The sequence below is a fragment of the Taudactylus pleione genome, unplaced genomic scaffold (genome assembly GCF_031769625.1).
Source record: "Taudactylus pleione unplaced genomic scaffold, aTauple2 ptg000333l, whole genome shotgun sequence".
Taxonomy (NCBI): domain Eukaryota; kingdom Metazoa; phylum Chordata; class Amphibia; order Anura; family Myobatrachidae; genus Taudactylus; species Taudactylus pleione.
The window spans coordinates 1,191,424-1,209,742 of record NW_028284734.1 but is presented as its reverse complement, the minus strand read 5'-3'; the positions used below and the strand labels follow the sequence as shown (position 1 = coordinate 1,209,742).

At 40.7% G+C, this 18,319-nt stretch overlaps 1 protein-coding gene across 2 annotated transcripts in view; it reads left to right on the top strand.

Moving 5' to 3' along the window:
• The window catches only part of IQGAP2 (IQ motif containing GTPase activating protein 2), a 319,379-nt gene that overhangs the window by 174,994 nt on the left and 126,066 nt on the right, over window positions 1-18,319 (top strand). The window contains exons 6-10 of one of the 2 annotated variants that reach the window (XM_088443724.1): window positions 13,559-13,626; window positions 13,785-13,898; window positions 15,738-15,916; window positions 17,296-17,383; window positions 17,769-17,932. In XM_088443724.1, coding sequence (XP_088299850.1) covers window positions 13,559-13,626; window positions 13,785-13,898; window positions 15,738-15,916; window positions 17,296-17,383; window positions 17,769-17,932 — 613 coding nt within the window. The remainder of the gene's footprint in view (window positions 1-13,558; window positions 13,627-13,784; window positions 13,899-15,737; window positions 15,917-17,295; window positions 17,384-17,768; window positions 17,933-18,319) is intronic. The other variant, XM_088443725.1, reaches the window with a different exon arrangement.

The following is an 18,319-nucleotide window of genomic DNA, read 5'->3' as shown; positions in this document are numbered from 1 at the left end:
CATTTAGGGGACGTGATGTATTACATATCTAATTATTATTTGAACTAAAATTCACATGAGACTGATTGTCTGGGCCCACGTAATGACCAATATATCTGTTTTGTGCCATTACCTCCATTCTAAGGTTTGCAAGTTCTCTATATAGATTATTTATTAAACTCTTCCCCATAATATTTAAAATGTGCTATAAACTGTGATTATTTTTTTTGTGCACTTATTATTATTTGTGTTATTATTTTATAAGGGGCCAGCAGAGCCGAGTTTACAGTTAATGTTCTTACCATTATGTCAGTCTGCACAGAAGTATTGGGGTTATCACTGTACTGTACAACATTACACTCCACAGAACGTCTAGTATGAATGTGGTTATGGGGTAATTTATAGTCGCATAAAAGAATCTACTTTATTACTCTGCTTCACATACAGACATTCCTACATATTATTTTTCTTAACTAAAATGTTTTGAAGTGCTTCTGCACATGTTCACGTCTGTGTTTTATTGCCGTAGTAAATACCTTATTTCATATATAGGATTTGGAGAGTTGTGGCTGTTGCAGATATTATTATAGTGTAGAGGTATGAGGAAATAATGTGATTTATTTGGCATGCTGATCCATGTAACACAGCTTTATACCATGGTTTCATTGTGTTATGTAATTTTCAAGCAGCAGACTTATGAACAGATGTTACTGCTTATGGAGTATTCATATGGCATTCACAATGGCGACTCTTAATTCAGAGTTTACTCTACAGCATATAAAGTGCCCTGTGTGATGCCTAGTTTTCCTGAGATGCGGAATCTTGTGGTTGCCAGGCCTCAGGGATAACTTGTAGTGATGTTGATGATGCTGCCTGAGCAATAAGGTACCATGGGTAGTGCTGATGATGATGATAACAGGTATCAGTATATATCATCTCACAGTGCATAGGTGGAAGAAGGATGCATCAGAGAGCAGGTGGGAGAAATGTGTAAGTTCTTGTATTCGCAGTTATAGAGTTCCTCTTAGCTGTGGACCAGTGTGTTGACTGAAAAAAAACTTGAAACACTGAAAATGACAAAACTCACCTTACAGCTGTCTCCACATGCATCTATCCTCCATGCACTACAAGTCGCGTAACGCATGAGCGCCGTGAGTCTTTCTGTGTGGCTTTTCCCAGTAAAATGCGACTGCGGTTATATAAGCATGCAAAATACTACATACAGCGTCATCGGCTGTGACACTGTAATGTTCCGTTTCGCATGCAGATACAGCCGCAGTTGCACACAGAATATAGGCATGCCCCATATCCTATTAATCAGCAGAAGCTGCTTGTGTGTGTTTTTTGTATCACTTTGTGAATAAGACGCATTTTACGGGAAAAGGTCGCATGAAAAAAAATACATTTGGCGCTACAGAGTCATTGCATGGCGCGAGTAGATGGGCTGTTTAAAGCGGAGGCTAGATGTATGTGGACACATCTGTACATGCATTTTATGCACCCTAAAATCATCTACAGCCTTTAAATTACTGAAAACACCTTGCATTCTATCATATTTTCACTACTAGTAAAAGAAAAATTAGAAATTCAGCCATTTGACACCTGTTAAGAGCCCCAATTACCACTAATAGCCTTTTATACAGGTATCCAATGTTAATTGGCACTAAGCGCGTGGTAAAGTGGACGTGTACAGCTATATCTGAGATGCGTGTCATAAAATTGATTTACATCCAAATGTACAGTAAATGAACCCCAAAGCAGTTAGGAAGATCTACTTATTGATGAAAACACACTGATACTTTTCAGAAAATGCATGTAGCCATAGGGATCATTGGGGCAGATGTATGAAGCTCTGTAAAGTGATGAAGTGCAGAGTGATAAATGACCAGCCACTCAGCTCCTAACTGTCATGTTACAGACTGTGTTTGATAATGACAGTTGGGAGCTGATTGCTTGGTCGTTTATCACTCTCTACTTTATCACTTCCCAGAGCGTCATACATCTGCCCCATTGTGCCTTATAACCATTGCAGGGAAACCATACTAATGATCCCAATTGAATGTGTGTGTATATATATATATATATATATATATATATATATATAATATAATATATATAGAGAGAGAGAGAGAGAGAGATCGAGACATCGATCGCTACAATTTCAGGGAGTCTCCTTGACAATGAGGGACAGTTGGTAAGTATGAATTACAGTGCAACTGCCGGGATAAGCCTTTTGCAATGGAATTGTGCATTAAGCGGGAGATCGCATACAGAAATGACTGCATGGTAAGCGCGTTAAGTAGTCAAGCTTTTCTGCAGCTAATTGAGTTTGGCCCTTAATGGAAGAATGGGAGCACATTAATACAATTGTAATCTGTATAAAGGCTAAAAGATGGATTAATGTGCAGTTGGTCAGTAGTGAAAAATAATTATTTCTCCAGGAGCCAACATTTTGACTGATAATCCCTGGAAATTAGGTCTAATTGTCAGCAGGAGCGATCCATATATCAGGAACACATTTACAGAGCCCATGTTACCATGGTAGGACACGAAAATAAGCATTGTATTAAGAATGGTGTAAAAAGAAACACACTCACACAGTAGAAAGTTGATCACAAATTTGTGTCATTTGAATGGATGCCCATATCTTCCCGTGGCTGGTGTTTTAGCGTACAGATGCGTACGATACAAAGACAAGCCCATTTACATTATCAATACACTCTCTGAAAGTCTTTTAAAATGGGTCCAAGTCAATATCAGATGCATCTTGTAAGTGAAGTGCATGTTTTGTGTCTGCTCTACTCACTGAGTGACACTGGCCCACCATTAAGTGAAGTGGGGTCTGATGGTTACTAAGTCCCCTGCGTGGCGAACAAGATAACGCATGATAAAAGAAAAAGTATGTATTTAACATGTAGAATGAGAAAAAAAGGGAACACACAGCAAACAGCCAGTGCGGTCAGGTGAGGCAGAGCCTTTCCTGTAATACTTCAGCATACTCTGGAATTTTGACTATAAAAATAATAGGAAACATTTAATAAAAATATTATAAATATCTTCTTTGCATTGGTGTAATAATTTTTTATAGTTAAAACTCTGGAGTAAAAAGTATATGGCAGGTGAGGCACTGCCTCCCCTGTCTACCTTTTCCACACATCCTTGATCAAAACACAAAAAATTTCCAGCACTATATACTGCTGCACCTTTGTATAATGCCCACATTGCACCCTTGGGTTCATATATGTATCTGTAAATCTGACTCTGATACTAGCCAGTACCTCTCCAGTCAGCTCACCGCACGTCACTGTAATACAGCTCTATGTATAGAAATACAGCTGTATAAGGCTCAGCAGCCAAATGGCAAAATCCTTTTGCGGTCCTACAGTAATGTAAAACTGTGCAACAAAATCTGATGATCATATCCTCCATTTTACCAGACATCAAATGCTTTCTGATCTCTAGGTAGTTATAATGAGGATAAGGCTGCTCTGTGCACTGCACAAACTGTTTTCTCAGGTGCTGAGAATCTGGTTTGCGAGTTACTGCTTCTGTACCCACATGACTCTGGCTTGACGACATCTCTGCCTCAATTTATTTAAAATGTGTAAATATCAAATATAGTTCAGAGTATAACTGAGGCAGATCTCTTATTATTAGCACAGTAAAAATAGACAAAGCATCCGAATAAGATCATATTTAAATGGCCTAATGGTGCGTACGCCACGGTACGATAAATATGGATGCTATGAAAAATAACTATTGTTCATATCGTTATCGTTCAAATCGATCATTATTAGGTGCCTTCAAACCCTCAAACGACCAGCGATGCACGGCACATATGGCCGATAACGATATCATCCATAGAGCGTGCGAGCAGGCCAACCTGGTCGATATCGACCAGGTTACATAGGGACCCGCGAACATTGATCGCGGGTCACTGGCCCGTCGTCGGTGCTGTGCTAGATGAGTGATAATGATCATCCAGCACACCGGGAAGGCGACATCGTTATTGCTGACTGATCGTACCGTGTGTATGCACCATTACTGTGTAATGTGTGTCACCAGTAGCGGATTTACTGCTAGGCAACACAAGCGCCTGTCTAGGGCCTGCCGGCAAGGCTGTATAATCTATGTTTGTGTTGCAAAGTATCGGCCCTGGCAGCAGGGCGGTAGCTAGGGTAGTGCGGCTGGTGCCATCGCACAGGGCACCACAGGTCAGGGGGCGCTGTTTGGGCCTGTCAAATATCTGTTTATTATCATTCTTGCTTGTAGCTTCCTTTTATTTCATCCCCAGCATCTCCTAGCATCTCCTATCTCTTCCCTGGCCCTTCCCCATGAGGACATGGCCCTTTTTTGGATGCATTATGTCCCTTTGAAAAATGAGGGGGGCGCCAATGCTCTTTCTGGCACAGGGCACCAAAAAGTCTAGTTACGGCTCTGCCTGGCAGACTGTCAGCACACTGAACAGCTGCTGGGTGCTGCTCTGGCTCACTCTCCTCTACCCTGCACTGTGTGCTGCGTGTGATGCCATATGCACAGGGAGAGCAGAGAGGAGCAGAGAAATTGCTCGAAGAAGCAGAGGTTTGCTAGAGAGGCTACCAAAAAATATGGTAAGTCCCGTGGCAGTGCTACTATAGTCAGGGGTGAGGGTGAGGGGTGGGGATAGAGCCGCCCGAGGGGGAGAGCGGGGTGTAGTTTCCAGAACTAGACACCTGTCAGTGTAGTCCACTGGGGGAAGAGGGGGGGGTCAGCGTGTAGACTCCAGCACTGCACACCTGTTAGTGTAGTCTACTGGGAGAAGGGGGGAGGGGCAGCATGTACATTCCAGCACTGCACACCTGTTTAGTGTAGTCCACTGGGAGGGAGGGGGGGGGACCCGCAAGGGTAGGGGGGCGGTCAGGATGTAGATTCCAGCACTACACATCCATTAAAGTAGTCTAGTACGGAAGGGGCGAGGGGGGTGGGGGTGGTAGTTACCAGCACTGCACACCTTTTAAAGTAGTCCAGTAGTGGGCAATGTCTGTGAGTTTATGAAATATTAAAGAAAAAGTTCCTTTTTGCTGCACTCTTTTCTGACAATACCGTCTAAAACTTAGCTCTTAATACAATCAAAAGATATAAAATGGACTAAACAACAAAAACAGTTTGCTTGTTTTCAAGCTTGATCCTGCAAGTGATTTTTAAACAGATATTTCACTGCAAGGGTCTTCTCCAATTCTAGAGAGAGTGTTTAATACATGAATAGTATTATTCTGGCTCAAGGTAGTGTAGGAACACTTGTGGTGTTTATAGCAACAAAATATTTTTTAATAAAGAAGCCGCAGAGCTTTCAATACAAACACATTTTTGCTTTTAGTCAAGTATCAGGTATTTAGACAGTATTGTCAGAAAAGAGCGCACCAAAAAGGAATTATTTTTTGTAGTTGAACCATTTTTTCTTGAATGTTTCAACACCTACTGTATGAAGTATACTGTACTTTCCAGTGGTGCACCGCCAACCAATGAAAAATTAGATTCATTTTCAAACCCTTCGATTAGAGGACAAATAAGGTTGGTTTAATATTCTACAAATGTATTAAAAAAGTCTCCTGTGCAGAATCAACAAAACCCCCCTCCATAGTTTATGATACAGGTTGAGTCTCCCATATCCAAATATTCCGAAATACGGAATATTTTTAGCATGACTGAGATAGTGAAACTTTTGATTTTTGATGGTTCAATGTTCACATACTTTATTAAGGCACACAATTATTAAAAATAAAGTCTAAAATGACCTATAGGCTTTGTGTATAAGGTGTATATGAAACATAAATACATTTCATGTATATACACAAACTTTGTTTGAGCCACAAAATTATTGAAAATATTGTATAAAATAACCTTCAGGCTGTGTGTATAAGGTGTATATGAATCATATATGCATTCTGTGTTTAGAGTTATGCCCTATTCCTAAGACATTTCAATATGGTATGCAATTATTCCAAAATACGGAATATTCCGATATCCAAAATACCCTTGGTCCCAAGCATTTTGGATATGGGAGACTCAACCTGTATATATTAGATAAACTGTAAATACCTCCCAACCAATGGCAGATTTTACCTAGGGGCTGCACGCTGTAGTCACCTCAGTAAATTCAGTGACCCAGTTGCAGTCTGTGACTGCACTGACTGTACTGACCTGACGTTATGGTGGTTACCATGTACAGTACTGACCTGATGTGGTGGTTACCATGTACAGTACTGACCTGACGTGGTGGTTACCATGTACAGTAGTGACCTGATGTTACGGTGGTTACCATGTACAGTACTGACCTGACGTTATGGTGGTTACCATGTACAGTACTGACCTGACGTTACGGTGGTTACCATGTAGAGTACTGACCTGACGTGGTGGTTACCATGTACAGTACTGACCTGACGTTACGGTGGTTACCATGTACAGTACACTACTGACCTGACATTATGGTGGTTGCCATGTACAGTACTGACCTGACGTTACGGTGGTTACCATGTACAGTATTGACCTGACGTTACGGTGGTTACCATGTACAGTACTGACCTGACGTTACGGTGGTTACCATGTACAGTATTGACCTGACGTTACGGTGGTTACCATGTACAGTACTGACCTGACGTTGTGGTGGCACACATTGCTAAACCTTCTCACAACCTGGTTGGCTGGTAGATATTTGACATTTGGCAATTTTTCTCTGTAACAGCAATTTACTGTAAAAGGGGAGCAAAAAGAAATGGACTGCACATTAATATAGGGAAATTATTTTTCTCACAAAAGTAACGTAACATTGTTAGAGGTCTTCTGAAAACCATTCCATTAGCAGTTGTTTTATATAAGTCAATCTGTGTATTAGGTTTAGTGAAACTTGTAATGCTATTGCAAAATACTCTGCTTAGTAAAGTGCAAATAAACAAATGGGTTTGTTAAGTAAGTTGTTTCAGATGGCCTTTAAGCTATTATTGACACAATCTCCCTTGGTCTCTTTCACTTAGACCTTTTTCCATGTAGAAGGGTTTTCTTTTCTTTTTTCCCTTGCTTTCAGAACTTTTAGTTTTAAAGACGAATTAGACTGCCAAACAAAATAAGCTAATTCCTATTTACCTTAGGCTGGGATCCATTTAAAAAGATTGAACATCAGCTTGAGTTAGTCACCACTAATGAACAAAATGGATTCTTCACACCTTCATTTCCTCAATTCATTTATACTCCTTAACACACAAATTACGACATCCTAAAACGTTATCCACAGCTGCTGTAAATATAAACGGCAATTTCTCACTTGGCTTAAGTTTAAGGAGCAGCATTTATGTTCTAAACGTGTTTTAGACATTTTGGCCATTAACTAATCCATAAGTGATATCTTATAATGCTGGGTGTTAAGGTTAGGCGCTTTGTTAAGCCAGTAGAATTTGTTTATAAACCTGATAATCCAAATAAAACAATATAAGCAAATTCCATGATTTAGCTCCGCTTCTCTTTTCCGTCCATTTCTATTTTGCATTCAGCATGCGTTACAGTGAAGGTACAGTATATGGGAGGAATTATATTACATGCATCCTGTTTGTTTTGGATCCATTAGTAGGAGGGGGATCCTATTAGAGTCTATGAAAAATGGGGGAAACCCATTCCCTTCCCATAAAAACGAAAGGACAGTTACTAAAAGTACACATATATTAGTTATGCGCGTCTGAGCAGCGACTTAAAAAGGAACACAGGGCCTGATTCAGAGCCGCTCGTAAGCGGCCCGCTCGTTCACTCCGAGCGATGTTCGCACATCTGCGCATGCGTATGGGTTTTAGTACGCATGCGCGAACCAGTCAGTGCGGTCGAAATTCGTGTGCTCGCAAAATAGCGAATGCCTGCTAATTTGAGTGACAGGATGAGGCGTTTGTGGGTGGTAACAGGGGAAGGTGCTTGAAAACGAGGAGTGGAGATCCGAACGCAGGCGTGTCAAAAGGTCAAAACGGGCGTTTTAAGGGTGTGCATAATTAACAAAGCAGCGTCATCGACCACGTCAGTTGGGTATTTCTTAGCCTGAACTGTTCGCATGATTGCGGTAGGAAAATGCAACGACAAGAATAGCGAGCAGTTCGTTCGCCTTTCAATGTACTCGATTAATCTAATAAATAGCGGAGATGACGTATGATGCGAGCGGCCAGGGGGCGTTTTTTACAAAAAAACGTCCACATGTTTTGTTCGCTCGTTCAGACATAGAGGTGTCAACAGACCGCAAAGAGCGAACGGTCAATTTAAATAGCCGGCCCCTTTTTCTGGACGAGCGAGTGCAAATAGCGTCCGGCTCTGAATATTCTGGAAAACTATAAACCCCCCTCCCCCTTCCCACCAAACAAAAATAATCTGTTTATTTCATAGACTATGTAATGGTTAGCAATACTGTCTTAAGATGCATACACACGTAACGATTTTGTAACCAACGATTATCTGTCAGATTTTCTGTCAGACTTTCCCTTGAAAAGTGAACGATTTTTTGAAGTGCAATGAATGATTTTTACAACGATGAACGAAAAATGTTGCTTCCCTTAATGAAAATCGGTCTGTTGGACAGTCTGAAATGAACTACAAACAGGAGCGCGCTTGAACGATTTCCGCTCATCGTTATAACTCAGGAACTGAATGATTTTTTTGTATGATAACAACGTCGTTATAGTTAAATCGTTCAAAAAAATCATTATGTGTGTACGCACCTTGACAGTACCAAGGTTGTGGGTTCGATACCCACTCCACCTACCTGTGTGGTGTTTGTATATTCTCCCTATGCTTGCTTGGGTTTTCTTCGGATGCTCCGGTTTCCTCCCACACTCCAAAAATTTATTGGTAGGTGAGTTGGCTCCCAGAAAAAATTACCCCTAGTGTGTGTGAGTGAGCATGTGATAGGGAATATAGAGTGTAAGCTCCACTGCGGCAAGGATTGATGTGAATGGCCAGATATTTTCCGTAAAGCGCTGTGGAATATGCGTGCGCCATATAAATAACGTAATAGATAAATAATAAACTACGAGAACAATAGCAAATTTGCTTGAGATTCACACCTACATGGCATTTAATAACGTAGCACCCTGAGGTGCTGAGACAGCAGTGGGGGAACCCAGTGCTTGCTGTGCCGTACCTGCTCTCTCTATGCCTCCTTCCTTACTTCACTGTCAGAGCAGATAAACTGGAGCATAGGCTGCTTAATGGTGTAAACCTTAATATTGAAATGAGCAGAGTCACACATACAAAATACATGTTATATTCCCACATGAGTTTCTCCGCACATCACCAACGCACCATGTCCTGATACCCACAATTCCACAACCCAGGTTAGAGGAAATGGCTCTAAACCGGATGTTTTACACAGGATGAATGTGCTTTGTATTTTTGTCATCTTAGAAGTGTTAATGAACCCGCTGGGAATGCTCTGTTGAAGCGAAGGCAAATTGCTACGGTTTGACAAGCATTTAACATGTTTTGTTTCTCAATGTCCCTGTATACGAGCCATAATAAATTATTGCCTTCTGCCTGCCACTGTTATATGTGAGAATTGTTTTCTTTCCACAGATAATGCATTATTATTTTGTACATTGAATAAAAGCAAAATCTATACAGCAAGTTCTTGCTGGATGTAAATACATCCATCATAAAGCCAATCAGGAGTCTGTTCAGAGCCAGCAAAATACAAAATCTGCTCTCCTCAGGAACCTAAAACGATGTATAATGGCAGGAATTTGTGGTGTTAAGTGGCTCAGTCTCTTCTCATTTATGTCACTGGTCTACCTTCCCTGGCCTGTGACTCTGGGTGGTTTCAGGGAGTTGGTTGGTGCTTACATTATCTCATATAACCAGTGTCCTCTGGGACTGCTTATTGCTATCAGTGCAAACAAAAGTCCTATACAGATGCTCCTTACTTAACTGCTCGGACTTACTACCTGCGCTCCGACCTGCCGGAACCTATAGTACTATTACTAAACTGTTACTATCAATGTATTTTAATTTTTTTTGATAACTTTAATTGTACTGTACAGTAAGAGTTATGCAAAGCAAAACAGTTACAGTATCAAGTTTGAGTGTCCTTTTAGACCTTTTCTTTATTCAGAAAAAATAAAAATGATTACCTGTATTAAGTATATGCAGCTCCTCGTTTAGTGACCAATTTGTTTAACGACCTAGTCGTAGGAATGGAACTTGGTTGTTAAGTGAGGAGCATCTGTATATGCTCCTGAGAGCTGGAATATTATGTGCTGTGCAAAGAGGATATTGGCCCTATCATTACATGAATAAAACTGCTGGAAGTGAGGGATTTGTTATTCCGAGTCCAGTAAAATGAAGGAAAAGAGACTCATTACAAAGGTCAATAATATATTGCCCATATTATTGCATTTATTTAGGCTATTTTACAGCTCTAGTTAGGTTGCTTGTGTACTCAAACAGCTCCCCAAATTTATATTTTCTATACGATTGACATATTTGATTATTATAAATTGAACATTTAACTTTTTGATTAGACAGCGGCCATCTATAAAAAGGATATCCCCTCCCCAGCCACTTCTTAGCATATAGATTGAGTTTGTTATATTGCAGTGTTGAATGCAGTAAATGCAGGTAATAGAGCAGATGCTTTTCCAAATAAGAAGTCATCTGCAAGTGGTCATGAAGTCATTAGTTAGAACTAATGGGTTCTGATGGCCATTTGGATCAGGGGCCTTACAGGGCTGATTCATTTATTACTGGTAGCTTTGTAATGCTTCTAGGCTCTCACATGCAGCATGGGCAGAGTGTATCTCACTGAAGTAATTCACAGCATTAAAACTTTATACTTTTATAAAGACCATGTAAAAATATCTACATTTAAAACAACTCCCCCGGTTTGCAGTGACCCTTATCCCAGCTTTAGCAAACCATTATGCTTTAAGTTGTAGTAAGAAGGGCATACAAAATCTTTCAAACTTAGAAGAGTTAAATCTGTTTCAAACACAGCATCAGAAAGAGCTGCCAAAAAACCTTTGTTCCTTTTGAGCATTCTGCTGAAATCGAAATTCCCTTTTGCAGAGGTTTCCATGCCAAAGGTCTCCTCTTTTGTCTAATACTTGAAATCAAACCATTTAAACTCCTAACAATCCTAACCCAAGTTCACCGTCACGTATTCTCCATTGGGTACCGTGACAAAGGCGAAATGTGAATATCTCAAGTAAGTTACAAACAGATGGTGTCAACATTGTATAACTGCAGCGCCACCTTGTGGATGATTGGAGGCAAGGAACTGACAGCCAATGTGGTCTTTTACTAACCAGTCCATAACCTTTTATTCCAATTAAACAAAATTGAATTTAAATTTAACTTTAATTCTGGAATATCGAATATGACTGGTAGGAATAAAAACTTACAAGGCCACAGACTGAGAACTTTTATACAGGTCTCATAAATCCAAGGTGATTTCTAGTATCCGTGATAATTTATTACTAGTAATTCCACAGTGCATTCCCTACCCCAATGGAGCTTACAATATATATTCCCTACCACATGCTCACACACGCAAGGGCTAACTTTTGTTCGGAGCCCATTAACCTACTGTATCAGCATATTTTTGGAGTGTGGGAGGAAGCTACACAAGCACAGGGAGAATATACAAACTCCACACAGTTAGGGCCGTGGGGGGACTCAAAGCCACGACCTCCGTACTGTGAGGCGGTAATGCTAACCATTACACCATCTGTGCTGCCCAACATTATTCATTATAATACCAACATTTTCTTAATAAACTCTGAAATTATACTAGCAGAGCTGACTCAACTCATGAAGTCAGAAATGGCTATTTATAAAGATATAATGGACAGGAGTTTAGAAATATATTCACACATGCTGATGTGCCCGGTTTCAACCAGGTAGCCATTAGCTGAGTGTTATACATGAGATAAAAGACGGAGCGCTACAGTCAGGCTCTGTCTCCTGTGATTGGGACAATGGTGTGAGACACCATTTACCCATTAACATTCAAACACTCAATTGCCATGCTCGAAATCCAAATCGAAAATCAAGTTTTGTGCTATATTACAATCCTTATTAAGGTGAGTTTCCAATATACAAATACTGTACAAATAAAGTGAATTCTCTAAAAAGAAAAAACCTAGTCAAAGTGTTAAGTCCTTACTGCAGTGGTGTCTCCAGAGGTTGGGCTGCAGCGTAGTCCAATATTCAAATAGGGGAGCCACACCAACTGTCACTCCAAATGCTGCCAAACATCACTGCCAATTGGTGTGACTCCCCTATTTGAATATTGGACTGCGCTACAGCCCCACCTCTGGAGCCACCACTCGTCCCAGACAATGAGCTTACAGTCCCGCGGCACTTGGGCCATGTTGCTTTGTAACCCGATCACCTCGGTCGAGAGGAAACATTTTACCACTTTTTACCCCCTTAAAGGGTCGAATTTAAAAAATTCCTGCTTAGTGGGTGCTTAGGTCATGGAAGGAATATTCTCCCAAAATGTTATGTTTCTAGGTCCAGGGGTTTGGGCTGGATGATAATGAGTCAGTGACTCAGGACATTTGTTTTTATATATTAAGATTTTGTATTGTGAAATCACAGTGTGATGCAATGTTTGAAATTATTATTTAATTTTTTTTTGCATTTGTTCCAGGACACAAGAAATTTTAAAATAAGTGTAGTGATCCTTGCTAATTTAATTACTGGATGGGGTACATCCCGTCTCTTATCGGGTACATACCGGCATTAATTACGACAGTATGTACTTAGAAATGCAATTCAAATTGCAAAGGAATGCTCTCCTGATAAGAGGATAAAGGGATTTCTAGGTTTAACACCAAGAAGTCCCTCGGGTGTCCTTCTGCGCATGCGCAGAAGGATGCGCGCACTGCGGGGGAACTGGGAGGGATTCGTTTAGCTCCTTCTCAGGGGGTGTCCCGAAAAGAAGCCCATAGGCTTCTATTGGGTAGTTTTAATTCTAGCACCCTGTTTTTGTCACAGCCCGTGCAGTTCCTCGTTCCTGCCTGTGGTGTCACTCTCTGCTCTGGTGCTTCCAGCACACTCTGGAATGTATCTCAGGAGATTTTTGCATTAGGTGAGTGTGCTAGAAGCACCATAGCAGAGAGGGAAACCCCAGGAAGGAAAGAGGAACTCCACGGGCTGTGACAGGTGCAGGGTGCTAGAACAAACACTAGGTAATGTAAAACCCCCGAATACTGCGGTTTTACCGCATTTCTTCCCTTAGTACATTCCGCCCACTATGAAATACTGTACGTTAATGTAATGTTATGAGACCTGAAAAGTCTAGTTTGCAAATCTGCACCTATCTTATATCCAATTTACCAGATACACTCCAGAGCAGATTGTATCTACCACTTCACTTCTCCTCCTTCAGTGCAGGGTGTGTATTGAACCCTTCATGTATGCCCAATCCACAAGCACTATGCCAGACATATTCATTAGCAATCTGAAAGGAGTAGTACAATAGCAGTTATCAGAGTAAGTACTTGTATATGTGCTATTTATTTAATCTTTTTTTTTTAATCAGTAAATGCCATAATATTCATTCTTTTCATTTCAGTTTATATCTGTTTAAGCTTGGAATTGCCCCTCAAATACAGGATTTACTGGGAAAAGTGGACTTTACAGGTAAGACGTTCAACAATATATATGTCCCTTATCTTGGCCTTATGTTGCAAGCTGAGAGTATCAGGTCTCTTTGATACCCATATACATTTTTCCAAGCTTTAAAATGTAGTAGTAGTTTATAAAGTAATTTGTATTACTCATCTGTTTTTGTTATCTAGAGGAAGAGATCAGTAACATGAGGAAAGAGTTGGAGAAGTATGGCATCCAGATGCCATCATTCAATAAGATTGGTGGTATTCTGGCCAATGAACTCTCTGTGGATGAAGCAGCCTGTAAGTTCCTTGTATGCTCTACCAGTGCTTGCTGTGTGTTGTGAACAAATAAAGCTGTTTTGTTGCTGTTACTATAGCAGCAACTATTTATTTCATATCATAGTCATTCTGCTGACTTAGGTGGCATTTTCCTGGGAACCAACAGAGCGCCGAGCTCTTCATTGCGGAAGTGTGACAAGTATGCTGCTTCATGTATACAGATTTCCACGTTTTTATTATAATGGTCGTAGTAAGATGAATTACTGCATTACAAATGTAACTGTGTCACATTTCTTAATATATTTACAAAAACACAAAGTTCCAATGGATTTGAATTATTACAGCTACGTGGGCACAGAGTATATTTAGGTACAGGACATTATAGATAGGATTTCAGAATCTCTTACCACAGAGATTCTTACACCATTATGATGTTTATTGTTTTCAGACAGCCATTACAGCGGGATGTAGTCAGCACCCCGGCAGTCGGAATACTGGCGCCGGAATCTCGGCCGCTGACATCCCGACAGTAAGTATTAGGGTTAGGCACTAGGGTTAGAGTTAGGGTGCGGAGGGAGGGTTAGGCTACGAGGGGGAGGTTTAGAGTTGGGCTGCGGGAAAGGTGGGTTAAGGTTAGGGGGAGGGTTAGGTTTTTAACCTAATTATGTTGGGATTCTGATTGGTGGGATGCCAGTATTGTAATGCTGACCGCTGGCGAGCCGACCGCCGGGGTTCAGTACCAAACCTGTCATAGCAATACATATTGGTATTTTTCTCCCATGCTGCCCCCCAATATTGGAATGATCTCCCTCGTTCCATCAGACTATCCCCCAGCCTACCTAGTTTTAAGCGGGCCCTGAAAACCCACCTGTTCATAACAACAATCTGTCCACCACTTAACCATGTCACCACATAGTCTACATGGGCTCACTTCTTGTGTCTTCTTCTCTTCCCCTTCCCTTTAGATTGTAAGTTCTATGAGCAGGGCCCTCCTTCCTCCTGTGCTAATTGTTACTTGTCCACTGTATTGTACTGTACCCTATACTGTTGTATTGTTTTACCCTCTGTGTGGCGCCCTATAAATAAAGTTTAACAATAATAATAATTATGGTAGTTTTCATGCTTCTAAACTGTAAAAGCATGAAAACTAATCGTGTTTTGTTTCATAAATTTCTAGTGTAATTTTTAGGTGAGTTTTATAGCATTTGTCCATAGTAGACTGCACTTATATCTATCAACTTACCTTATCTGGGATCCTTCCTGTCAGTCTTATTCCCAAGCCAGTACAATGGTTTGGAGGACAGTCTTATGTAAGGTTTAAGAATTACATTCTTGAAGATGTTTATTCCCTTGAAAGGGGCCTGTGATAAAATCTCCCCTTTACATGAGCTGGAGAATATATTGAAGAATGGAAAGTTAGCAACCTGTGAGGATCCTCTTATTGCTATGTGTCTGCTGGTCAGGTCTTTGAGACTCAGTAGATAGCACATGTGGCTACACTAGGCTTTGGGAAGAAATATTCCACCTATATCTCTGCACCAGCCCATATACATAGTGGCAAGTCCGTGTCAGGGGGGCATTTGCCCGCACTTTGTATGCTGCTGGTGCACTTTGATAAAAAAAAGTGTCTGCCACTAGGTGAATGACTGTCACCAGTCAGCGACCGTCTAATGAGGAACCATCTTTGCTTGATATATCAGTGAAAGTCTGAAATTTTATAATTGGAATATTTTACAGATGTAATTGAATCCTTCTGATTTTATAAATTGTAATTGAGCTTTGATTCACACCTAGAAGTAAATGAGACTGAAGTCACACATGATTTTGTCAGCAGAGTCTTTTTCACTTTTTGTTTTATAGTGCATGCGGCAGTGATTGCAATTAATGAGGCGCTGGAAAAGGGAGTGCCTAGCCAGACCGTAGCGACTCTGAGGAACCCAAATGCAATGCTGCTAAATGTGGACGAGGGTTTTGACCATCAGTATCATGACGAACTCTCGCAGGCTAAGAAAATAAAAGAGGACAATGCTAAATTAAAGGTAAACAATTGTCAGTGTGTTGACTTCTTGTAGCTCAAACAATACAGAGATGTGTTGTAACCAGGCAACTTCTTAAGAGTCAAAATTAAATTGGACAGGTTGTGGGAGCTGACCTCAAGGGGCACAGTTAGGGTGCATACATACCTGCACGATATCGGCCTGATTTGACCGATTTAGCCAAATGGGAACGACAAATCTGGCATATCGTACAGTGTGTATGCCCAGTTTGCCCGTACCCGCAGCCGCATGCGATGTCATGTGACTGGCTGCGCTGCATAGTCAATCTCACGATATCGCATGTGAGCCTGTACATGTTAATGAAGGACAGAACAGTGATTGTTCCGTCTTTCATTAAATCTTTCAGTGTGTACCGGCAATTATGCGATGTCCAGGGTGAAGGCAAATCGCCCTGAACATTGGCACGATTGCCGGTCATTTAGGTGTGTACCCAGCCTTAGGGGGAAATGTATTGGGGAATAAACATTGGGGGAAATGTATCAAGTTTCTTAAAGATTGGAGAAGTGGTCAAATAGAGAAACTGCCCCTAGCAACTAATCCGTTTCTACCTATCATTTTATGGGCTGGATGCATCAATAATCGCATTTTGCATGCAATGCATCCCGCCACTCATCACATGCATAATAACAGCGTTAATAAAATCGTAAAGGACACCTCTCCTGATATGATAGAGGGACCTCCGGGTTTATGACCCAGAAATCCCTTTGCTCATGTACACAACGCCTTGCTTTGCTTTTTGAAGCTTGGTGCATATAAGAAATGCGGTCAAACCCCTTAAAAACTGCTTTTTCGGGTTTAGACTGCATAATAGAGGATGGTTTATCTTGCCCTATATCATAAATTGGTGCTACCTCAAAGCTAATTGGTTGCTATGGGCAACTTCTCCACTTGCCCACTTTTCCTCCTCTTTAGAAGGCTTGATACATCTCCCCTATTAAACTAGGAGTCGCGCTGCATTTAAGGGTGCGGCTGCACCTTTATTCTGCAGGAGGTGTCTGATAGGTGTAAGACAATGAACCAGTAAGAAGCTGCCATATGCCTACTCTATAAGGGGCTCTGCTTCAGTAACTGAAGTAGTATACGTGATCTAAGAACTGTGGCGCCTGCTGCAAAAACAAATCAACATTATTTTCTGTATTTAAAAAAAAAATTATAAAAAAAAATCACTATTAATAAATACTTTTTTTTCGGAAATACAATACATTTTGGTGCCAGAGTGTTAACGCTGTATTACTGACATGGCTGCATAGCATTATTATTTTGTGTAGATATTTTTCTATATTAGTGTTTTCAACAAGCTGGATTGCTGCTGTATTTGTGTTATCTAATTTACGATAGATAATGAGTGTGCTGCTTTACAGAACAGTAGTATTTCTGAAGAGGAAAGGGACGTTTATGAGGAACTGCTCACACAAGCAGAGATACAAGGTCACATCAATAAGGTTAACAGTAAGTACATTGAGTCACCATATACTGAGTGAATGGGAATGTGAGTGAATAACTAAGGGGATAAATAGCCTGACGCTAAATGTTTTTGTTGCACGTGTATATTATTGCTACGCTATTTGCTTTTATTTAACATACAGCAACCGTAGGAAAGCTTCCTGCATCCTGCTAAATTGCTTAATATTCTTGCTTGTAGCTAAAAACTTTATCTTTTTGAGCCCTCTAAAAGACACACACAGCGTGATGCATCTTGTTCCAAAATTGTAATTCACGTGTAATACGCCAAAGAATAAAACCTACACATGAAATTTAAATAAAGTTTTGGAAAAAAAAAAACCTTGTACAGTATATAACCTTTGCTATTGTGTAAGAATGTCTTTCCTTGCAGCCAATGTAGCCTTAGTCCAAGTTAATGAGGCCATTGACAGGAATGATGAGGAGGGATTATTGCAGGCTCTGAGGCTCCCCGTTCTGAGTCTTTTTGAAGTTCAGCCACAAAATTCTCCCTGGTACCTGACTCAGTTGTGTATCGCTAAAGACCAGAAAACACAGGTAATGGTGACACGGTAGATCGTCGACACATCACGCCATCAGTGACATTTTCGAACCGTTTGCAACTTTGCATGTATCTTTGTGTGTTGCTCCTAACCTGTTGCTGAACGGGACGTTGGCGTATTTGTTGCTAAGGTTTCATGGTTAAAGAGGTGGAACTGAAATGGGTTACTAATGACGGCTGCATGTAGCGCTAACCCGCAGATGTTTCTTCTGCATCATACTTACATAGTGTATAGATACAGATCTAGGTATAGATGTGGGACTGAACCACTGAATAGTGCTACAGTGCTAGGCTCACATTAAGATCATTCTATGATTACTGCTAAAGTGATTATTTGTGAAAAGTATATTTACTACTACTCAAAGAAAAGGAGCACATCACTG